General features: G+C 40.2%; 2 protein-coding genes across 3 annotated transcripts; both read right to left on the reverse strand.

The window, feature by feature from the left end:
- Nucleotides 1–567: 567 nt before the first annotated feature.
- LOC135351663 (uncharacterized) lies at nt 568–4,518 on the reverse strand. 2 transcript variants are annotated; one of them, XM_064550730.1, is made up of 5 exons: nt 4,193–4,518; nt 3,546–4,088; nt 2,182–2,265; nt 1,036–1,491; nt 568–973 (listed from the first exon to the last, which is right to left on the reverse strand). In XM_064550730.1, the coding sequence occupies exons 1-5, from the start codon at nt 4,245–4,247 to the stop codon at nt 825–827; spliced, it is 1,287 nt and encodes a 428-aa protein (XP_064406800.1). In that variant the 5' UTR covers nt 4,248–4,518; the 3' UTR covers nt 568–824. The 2 variants fall into 2 exon arrangements, with proteins under 2 accessions (XP_064406800.1, XP_064406799.1); XM_064550729.1 differs by having other exon boundaries at nt 568–976; nt 4,193–4,516.
- A 3,484-nt stretch (nt 4,519–8,002) lies between these two features.
- Nucleotides 8,003–9,040, reverse strand: LOC135351667 (uncharacterized). Its single transcript, XM_064550735.1, has 2 exons — nt 8,573–9,040; nt 8,003–8,464 (listed from the first exon to the last, which is right to left on the reverse strand). Exons 1-2 carry the CDS (start codon nt 9,018–9,020, stop codon nt 8,031–8,033), a joined length of 882 nt encoding a protein of 293 aa, XP_064406805.1. The 5' UTR covers nt 9,021–9,040; the 3' UTR covers nt 8,003–8,030.
- Nucleotides 9,041–10,113: the final 1,073 nt, after the last annotated feature.

Raw genomic sequence — 10,113 nt, forward strand, 5'->3', positions numbered from 1 at the left:
TGAACCTTGGACCCAGTTCCTGTAGTCCCACTTGTTTAGAATTCCTGAAAACATACCTACACAAGAACAATAAAACTGTCCTCACAAACTATCACAACAGATCTACATGCATGAATGCACAAATTAACGACTAATTACCCAGTGGAACATCAAGGTGCCACTTCGGCTGTAGTTTGAGCTGCTACTGACTGAGCAGCATACAAGACACTATTATTATATAGTACAGGATTGTGTTTATTTCAACTTACCTGATAAGCTGAAAACAATTGGTATTAGCATAAACATGTTAATTCTTCCCATCTTGACAGTCCAGAGTCCTGGTCTCTTAATTACATACAATAAATTATTCTGGTGCTTGTGAACTGTGTTTGCATGTACTCTCGGTTTACTTTAAGCATCCCATTATTTTCTCAATTTAATGGTGCATGGGTAACCCGAAACTTATGCTGCATTTTCATTGATCCAAGAACCTTGCAACAATGCAATTAAGAGCAGACCATCCTTTTCATATAAAAGCCATGCAATATAATAATGTCGCCTATTGTGTGTTTATTGCCACTGTACACTTTTTAACCCATAAAACACATTTATTTACTATTATGGCTTCAAGCCAAACCTTATACAACAACAATCACAGCATGCAGCTGTTGTGAAAACTCGAAATCAGAAGCTTTTTGCATAAACTATAAGATACACTCTCTGAAAACATTCCATCGCAGGACCATACAAATTATTGCTGTAGTTTTACTCTACCATAGGCTATATAGACATTATATGTGAAGTTTTGTGGAACTCTGAGAGGGTCACCCGTTAGGTTTTGTTCATTACACAACATAGTCATAATATTCTTCAGCCTCAGTGTTAGCAGTGACACTAGTGTATGCCTCATTCTCTGTGGTGGGTATTGAGGGGCCATTGTCAGAACTCGACTGTCTTACTCCAACGTAGGCTTCATTTCTTATCATTGGCACTTCTGCTGTGACATATATAAATAGTATACATGTATATTTATAGTGCATATAGGTTTGAACATACCTCTTTGTCGTTTGTTTTCCCTCTTCTTTTTCACCACACAAGCCAAAAGCATCACTGCAGTCAGTATGACCAACAGCACTAGTACTGCAACAGACACTGCGATTCCAGCAAACAGTCCCACGTTCACTTCTTGAGGTTGTGTTGTAGTAACTGCTGGTGTGACTTGAGGAGAGTTCATGGGAGAACTGCTTGGTTGTGGTAGACCAGTGGTTGTTATAGGTGCTGACACAGAGCTAGACTCAGCTTGAAGTCCGAAGTCACTACTAGAGAGTAATATTGTCATTCCAATATTGTCTAGAGTAGCACTGCTTGGTTGTGGTAGACCAATGGTGGTTATAGGTGCTGACACAGAGCTAGACTCGGCTTGAAGTCCGAAGTCACTACTAGAGGGCAGTATTGTCTCAGAGGATATTCCAATCTTGCCTTGAGTAGCACTTACTGCTATGGTTGTTGGTTCTGTAATTATTGTGTACATGACGAAAATACATAATATTATACCTTCAGTCTGTTGTCTATTATGTAGTTTGTATAAGGTAACAGGGCGTGTGCATGTCCTTTTTATTACACGGTCGTTTTATGCAATATATATACAAGCAACTAGTTCGCCCTCGTGCTTGTGCCTGTCTACTTCAGTCATTATGCTATACACACAGAGGAGGTTCGACACGGTCAAAAGGTCATTAATGAATTAATCACTTGCTCTATGTTTCTAATGGAGATCCAACCGGATGCTGATTCATCGATGTACCCCAGATCTCTCATCATTTTCTCTTGATTCTTGACAAAATAATAACAATCAATCCGATGTACCCCTCAGGTACATCAGTAGGAAGCAAGAAATTCTAGCTTAACCTTTTGAACTCTACACCACCCCAATTTTCACCAACACTTTGGAAACGCAAGAAAAATACAAGCATTAGCAGCCTTCAAAGACGTCGCTTAGACTATAATTATAAGCTTAGTTCTTTTACATCAAAAAAAGGTTCTTAAAAGTATTAATGTGCCTTCAAACGATTAAGTATAGTTTGCGTTATATGTGTGTTAAGCATTGAATCCAAAGGTCAGGAGAATGCAATACGCTAGTGTCGTTATCCTTGAACTTTTGACCCTGTCGAACCTTCTCTGTATTACACATGCATAACTCACCATTAACAGTTAATGGGGTCACAGTGGCCACATAGGTGGGGTTTAGGACCATGGTCGAGGTGGAGGGACAGTCCACAGTGGTTGCTATAGTGATATTATGTACATTAATAAAACTATGCATGCAGCAATAACCTATCAGTTGGATATGTATACCATGCAGAAAGTAATGCTTGCATGGTTCTCGATGTTATGTCTACGTAGTTCGGTTACTTGTTGCAGCCTTTTCATAAAAGTGCATAGCAAAACTTATCCATGAAGTGTTGCTACTCTACTTAGTAGTTAGCTCTGTACTTAGAACGCTATAGCTATATATATATATATACAGATAAAATCAAATTGCACTGGAAGCCTTAACATCCTAGTGTATAGCTATATAACACCAACAAAATCAATCACTACCGCCCGCATCAATTATACTACGCATGCATGTGGCACAAAATAGTGTGTTAATGTATGCAAATATGACATAATGACAAAAGCTGCCCGCCCGCATGCAATTAGAGAAACTTCTGTACGAGAAACCAGAGTATCACTTGGAGTGGCCTTATATAGGTAGGAGGGAACAGCTGCAAGTTGACATACCAATACCATGACAAGAGGCCCAAAAATGTGTTACCATGGCTATGACATCATCACATTGCATTATTTGGAACTGACTTCTACCTTAGCATGCCTAGCCTCGTTCCCAGGCCTTCCTTTTTCTTGCTGCATCATAGCATCATAGATGCCGTATAGCGGGACGATATAAATGTTTGTGGTTTTCGCTGATTAAGCATTAGCCTTGATTCAAGGGCGATTCAAAATACTTATTTTAATAGGCCTTGAATCGAGGCTTATTAAGCATGTACCGCAAACATTTATAATCCAGGATGACTTTATTACCATGCGTGCATGCCGCTGCAAAATGTTTTTCCGCGAATATTTATACCCTCGAGCTCGAATAATACGGTATCTCAACATAAATAGAAGGCAGCAAAAACGAAAAGACGAAATGAGGCAGCAAAGAAAGACATGAGCGTATTTTTTCTATATAGTTCTTATGAACGATTGTGACAAAGAACAGAAAAGGAAGAGCCTGTGTAGAGGCATGCATATACAGTAGAATCTCGCTATACCGGTATTCCGGTTCTCTGCAGTATGCCGCCTCGGTATACGGGCCATTCATTTGGTACGAATTAATTGCTAGCTAGATGTTATTGCACAAAACTCGCCCTGAAATGCGGCCCTTTTGATGTGATCTGCCAGTATGCTATAAGACGAGAACTGACATCTATAGAATTCATGAAAAACTCCAATGGGGGCCGGGTGTATATTTTACATTTTTACTTGAGTGTTCTGACAAAATAACATAGATTGATACTCACTAATTGATATTGAGATGATTGGTCCAAGGCTTGCAGATATGCTGAGGTCCCCTGCATTGCCCACTTCCAGTGAGTTGTCATTTTGTAGGTCAGAGTTACCAGTCGCATACCATAGCTCTTCAGAAGTGAACCCAGCATCAAACTGCAGACCTCCATTAGTGCCACCATCCTGCTGGAGATAATATCCAACCACATCTCCTGGTTGGAAGTCAAGTTGTTGGTTGGGAAGTGGTGTTGCAGCAATGTAGCTGTTAGTAAGAGTAGCAGGGAAAAAGGAATTCTCTCCAATTTTTATGTAACTTGCACTATTCTCACTCGTTGGTCTCCATATCTGGAACTTTATGGAGTATGCAGTAGTATGACTACCACCACCAGGCTCCACATACGCAGCCCACGCTCCAACTTTCCCACAGCAGTGGAACTCGTAGCTTTTAATGATGACTTGTATCGGATTCACACGAACTATAGAGTTCCAATTATTTGGGTCTAAGAAGCTAGGCAGACTGTCCGCTCCATCAGAGTTACCACGGACACAATCCTGAGCTGTACAACAATCAAAACAAAGCTATGAAATTATCTCAGTACTATAGCTAGTATACACTATAATACATGACACTGTCATCATGCACCTCTGTACATGCACTTACCTGTAACGTGTCTAGCAATTAGTACCAGTGCTAATGAAATAGTGATTAGTGCCATTTCTCTTGTAGCTACAACTTGTAGTCTAGCTGCGGTAGATATATAATAGTTATAGACACTGTTTAGGAAGTTTATCCTGGTTTAGAAGCCCAAAGGGCTGGTGGTAGTATCCCGAGTCTAGTGAGGGTTCTACTAGCCCTGAGGGCTTCTAAATCATGTGGTAAACAGTGTCTAGATCATAGCAACTATTCAAGTCTCTAGCCAATCAGACTTGTCTAAACTTTGCTACATGATTGTCTAAGTGTTGTCTAAGTGAATTACAGGATTGTCTAAGTATAAGTATATACATGTTTTGGATAGAGCACTTCCTCTAACCATGCAATCAGATTGCAGTTTATGACAAACATGATCTAAGGTCTATATAGACGTCTATTTAAAGTGTTTCCTGATGACCAGACTTTGTGGCCATATTAGGTTGCCTGAAGGGTTTCTCTTATAATTATACTGAACCACATACACAACGAACACATCAGGAAACAGCTTGTTTGACACTAATACTCTGTCTAATTTACCTGATGACTCCCGAGGAGAAAAGTCTTCCACTTCTCACCACACTGGAAGTAAAAAAATCAACTGGAGCTGATGGTATCTCGGCTCTAAATGCTAAAAAACACAGCACATTCTATAGTACCCAGCTTCTCTGGTAAGGTTCCCAGAGACTGGAAGTTTGTTGAGTGATTCCAATTCCAAATTCTGGTAACAGAGAAAATCCTGCTAACTACGGACCAATATCTATTCTGCCTGTCATCAGTGGAAAGCACATACGAGTGTCATGACAACCCACCTCCATGCAAACTCTCCCCTTGTCTACTCACCAATGGGGCTTCATTGCAAGGACAGCACAACTTCTTATCTATACGGTTATTGTTGTATGTGCTCTATTTCTAATAGAGTACCTGACAACACTATAGTAATTGCCTCTAGTGCTAGTGTAGATCATACAAACAGACATGATTAGTAAAAACAACCTTATAGCATGCTAATAGAATTATTGTATTGAAAGTCTTCTGTGGGAAATTATTTTCTTTTCTGTGCTGCATCTAAGTTGTAACTTGGAATATTTGAGCTTTGTTCCTTTTTAGCGATGGTACTGGCTGTACAGATAGGGCTTGCATGAGTATATGGTGCAGCATTTCTTGCAATTAGAGAGCTTGTTTTTTGCAGGTATATGGAGCTAATAAATAGCTTCAGACTAACTATAGTTCATTCGTATACAAGAGCAACGTGATGAGTGTTCAGAACTTCTTCAGCATGAGTAAAACTTGGCAATGGCAAGCAATATTAAAATTGTTGCGATTTAAAAAGACAATGCTTTTGCCTGAGGCAGTAGCATTACTGCCTGACATCTCTTTAACTGCATGGGGGGGAAGGGGACGAAACATCGAGGCAAGCGTCCTAGCAATCGTGTGGGCCCAGTGAAATATCTCTGCATGCCATGTCTTTGTGCAACTATACACATGCACTTGAAATCTCAAAAAGAGTAATAAAAACATTCAAAGCACTGTTGTTCATCAGCTGCACAGCAAAACTGTTGAATGTGCATCATGCATACTTTTGGTAAGTCATACAGAAATAGTTTACCGATAATTATAATGTGTACTGTCAAGCATTTGCCAGAGAATGTTATTATGCTACACAATTAACATAAGCCCTATGTAGCTAATGCTATAATCTTCATGCATGCAGACTTGGTTTTAGCAGTCATGTGTATATATTGTCTACTGCTCCTCTCATTCCTTTGTTCATGTGGTCATCACTTGTTGTGGCAACTTCCTCATAGGTTGGGTTCCCATTTGTTAAGATGTCACCTGGATCAGTATCAATGTATATATAGTCGTACATAGGTTCTGTATTTATATGTTCTTCAATTCTCTCTGTGTGATAAGAAACATGAAGTGTATAAAATACTTTTTAATAAATCTCGTCTGTGCCTATAGTAACTGTCACTCGTGCAGCTACTGGCACACACTCATGATAAGTCTTCAGTATAATAATAAAATTATTATCTGTAGGATAACATCGTAGTATACAAATACGGATACATGGTCAATGCATGGTCAATTAAACAATAACCATACCAATTGGAAGCTATCTACAATACTATTAGAAGCAAGGAGACCCTGAATCATTGTATATACATCATGCACACTTACCCATGCAGCCATGCCTTTTTATACATATCAAAGTAGAAATAGATATGATTATGGCTACTACAAGCAGCCCACTTGAAACTACACCAGCAATAACAAACACAGTCGTATCGGCAGTAGACATGGTGTTGTTGGTGGGTAATGTGGTTTGAGTAGGTTGAATCTGTGTCGTGGATTCTGCACACGATAACGGAAGATTTTGTGGAGTGCATATTCCGTTAGGGACATTGCCTAAAGTTGCAGCTGTAGTTTTTGTAGGAGACAGTTATACAATGTGTCATGTTGTGCAGATTTTGTGCAGTTATATAATGTATATGAACTTGTATAGCGCTGCATATAGTATTCTATATAGGACACTTTTGCTCACCGTACTGCAGAGTAATCAGCGGGAGAGAGAATTGTGTTTGTACTTCTTCGTCACACGTATATAGCTCACAGGTCTCGCTTGGCGACCTTCTGATAAGTAGTTCTGAGCTTGAGTTGTTGCTATGCAAAGCTACACCTAATCCCGGTATTTATTATTTAGTTCTAGTGTTGGTGGACTGTGCCAGCCCAGTACATCATTTGGTTGGAAATAAATTCTTTCGTTTTCAGAAACTTGACTAGTGAGCGTTGCGATGTGATGTTGGAATTATCAGGTGTCACTGTTTCAGTTCGAGGACGATAACTTAAGAGGTTAGATCCAACTAGATCAAATTTTCCTCAAAATCTTGACTTGGCCTCCAAACTTGGAGATATAATAGGTGGGTAAGCCTTAGACCAGCATCGACTTCGACAGTGACTAGAGCTCTCCATTCTGTGATTTGTCCATGGCACTCAAACTTGATCCCAGGAGTGATAACTTGTATTCCATATAGAGTCCCGATATCCGGAGCTATCTCAGTGAGATCTGCACTCGGTTGGAGAGAGTCAACGGCTGGAAACCCAGTGCCACATTGAGGAACCACTTCAGTTGTAGTTTGAGCTGCTACTGAGCAGGATATATATATAGACACTATAGTATAATGCAGCTAGCACACAAGACACTATAGTATAATGCAGTACAGGATTGTGTTTATTTCAACTTACCTGATAAGCTGAAAACAACTAGTATTAGCATAAACATGTTAATTCTTCCCATCTTGACAGTCCAGAGTCTTGGTCTCTTAATTACACACAATAAATTATTCTGGTGCATGTGAACTGTGTTTGTACTCTCGGTTTACTAGGCATTCCATTAACCACGCTCAATTTAATGGTGGGTGATGCGAAACTTATATACTGCATGTTCATTGATCCAAGAACCTTATTGTATATCTGGATATTTAGGTTGCAGACAATCCTTTCATTGTAAAGCACTATACGTTGTTGCCTATTCCGTGCATATTGCTATACTACAAACTTTTTACCCCACAAAACACATTCATAATTATATGACTTCATGCAACAACAATCACAGCATGCATGCAGTTGTTGCCAATCAATTTTATGAATACAAGCCTTTTGCACAAACTATAAGATACACTCTCTCCATCTCAGGACGACCATACAATATCCTACTGTAGGTTTACTCTACTATAGCGTATAGATATATACATGTGAAGTTTTGTGGAAGTCTGAGAGGGTTGGTCACCCGTTATAGGTTGTTTATACCTTAAGGTTTAACATATGCATAAGCATCTTCAGGCTCAGTGTTAGCAGTCACACTAGTGTATGCCTCATTCTCTGTGGTGGGTATTGAGGGATCATTGTCAGAACTCGACTGTCTTACTCCAACGTAGGCTTCGTTTCTTATCATTGGCACTTCTGTTGTCACACCCAACCCCTTGACGACGTTATCATCATTTGCTATGACACTATATTCTGCAGTGGCAACATTACCATAGGCCAGGTTCTGAGTTGTGGAGGGATTGTACGTTTCAGCCAAAGAATTCACGACGTAATCATAGTCAGCGATCTGAGTTGCTTCTGTAAACTTTCCGTACGCCTCATTCTCATTGGTGGATGGTTCAGTGTTAGCATCCATTCTGATAGTTTGAAGAGTATCACTCTGTTCATTGATGGTCCTGTAGTCAGTCAAACTCAAATCTGCAAAGGAAACCTGTAATTACTTCTTTTTCCCACGCACAAAAAGTAAATATGTGTATAACACGACTATATGTACATGTACATGCATAAGCTCACTTTTAAACATACCTCCTTGTCCTTTGTTTTCTCTTTTCTTTTTCATCGCACAAACTAAAAGCATCACTGCAGTTAGTATGACCAACAGCACGAGTACTGCAACAGACACTGCGATTCCAGCAAACAGTCCCACGTTCACTTCTTGAGGTTGTGTTGTAGCAGCTGCTGGTGTGACTTGAGGAGAGTTCATGGGAGAACTACTTGGTTGTGGTAGACCAGTGGTGGTTATAGGTGCTGACACAGAGCTAGACTCGGCTTCACGTCCAAAGTTACTACTTGAGGGTAATATTGTTTGAGTAGGGAAAGAGAGTGCAGAAATGGGGAGAGTGGAGACAAGGGGTGTGGAGATGGGGAGCATACTTGACGGGAGAAGCGTAAAGGAACTTGTCTGAGCATTCACTACACAAAAAAACACAGCCATAATTGTAGTTTTGCATATGACTATAATTTTATAGGACATTAATTTTAACCACTCCTTCATTCACTGTGGAACTATAGAGGAGGAAACAACAACACACTGCCCTGAACGTTATACTCAATGGTACATAAGCTTTTTAACAAAGAATCGAAAATTTAAATTTGACAAAGTTATGACAACTTTATGAAGATCAAACCCAACACACATGGATTTTAGTTCCACTAACCATTATTTAGCTGAGTAGAAGAGACCTGCAGTGCGAGGGTTGGGGATGGACTGCTTGGAGTGCTTACTGTTAAAGAGAGGGCATAAAATAATGTAATCTTGTATGAACGAATGACATAAGCAGATGATGTCACTCACTAACTGTCAGGATGATAAGTGGAGCAAGGTTAGTCATGGAACCGAAATCATCAGCCGAATATATACAAGGTGGGTCGAGTGCAAGACATGGAGTGGAATCGAACCAAACAGTTTCTCCATTATAAGAATTGTCTCCAGCAAACTGGATACCATCATCATCAGTTCTACTACTCTCCAGATAGAACCCGACCACATCTCCTGGTTGGACCTCAATCCTCTCACTGTCTAGTGGTACCCCAGTCACTATTCCTCTGTCAGCAGTGTTAGGATCAGCTAGTGGAATGGGGAAGAATTCATTTAAACCAACAATAGTGTATTGGCCATCAGGAGGAGAGTTTGGTCTCCACACTTGGAATGTAGCGGAATATGACTGATTAGCATATTGTATATTGCCACTACCCTCCACAAATGCTCTCCACTCAGTGATTTGTCCGTAACAATTGAACTTGTAGCTAGGTATAATGACCTGTACTGGTGCCACTTCAAACCGTGGCTCTCCCCCACCACTAGGTCTGACAAAGTTTGGTAAAGATCTGGAGCCATCCGTTGCCATCAGACAGTCTGCAAAACAGGCCACTGGTTAACATAGACACACTATTGTAATGAGAAGGCACTTCTATAGTAATCAATATTGAAGCACTAATACACACATGCACTGTCTAGCTATGGTTGAAGATGACCCCAGGCTAAAATCGAAGATAAACTCACCATCTACAACAGCTGGAGTACCAGGTCCAGGTCCAGGTCCAGTGGTGATGGGGGTGGGAGTGGG

This window comes from Halichondria panicea, chromosome 17, assembly GCF_963675165.1.
Source record: "Halichondria panicea chromosome 17, odHalPani1.1, whole genome shotgun sequence".
Lineage (NCBI taxonomy): Eukaryota > Metazoa > Porifera > Demospongiae > Suberitida > Halichondriidae > Halichondria > Halichondria panicea.

What these genes read in the sequence shown, in the direction of transcription:
- LOC135351663 (XM_064550729.1), bottom strand. Translation starts at nt 4,247, where the DNA reads ATGGCACTAATCACTATTTCATTAGCACTGGTACTAATTGCTAGACAC. An exon ending in AATTGCTAGACACGTTACAG is followed by an intron (nt 4,089 to 4,192) that starts GTAAGTGCATGT and finishes ATTGTTGTACAG; the next exon opens with CTCAGGATTGTGTCCGTGGT. An exon ending in GGAAAACAAACGACAAAGAG is followed by an intron (nt 977 to 1,035) that starts GTATGTTCAAAC and finishes TATATGTCACAG; the next exon opens with CAGAAGTGCCAATGATAAGA.
- LOC135351667 (XM_064550735.1), bottom strand. Translation starts at nt 9,020, where the DNA reads ATGTCCTATAAAATTATAGTCATATGCAAAACTACAATTATGGCTGTG. An exon ending in AGAAAACAAAGGACAAGGAG is followed by an intron (nt 8,465 to 8,572) that starts GTATGTTTAAAA and finishes TTTCCTTTGCAG; the next exon opens with ATTTGAGTTTGACTGACTAC.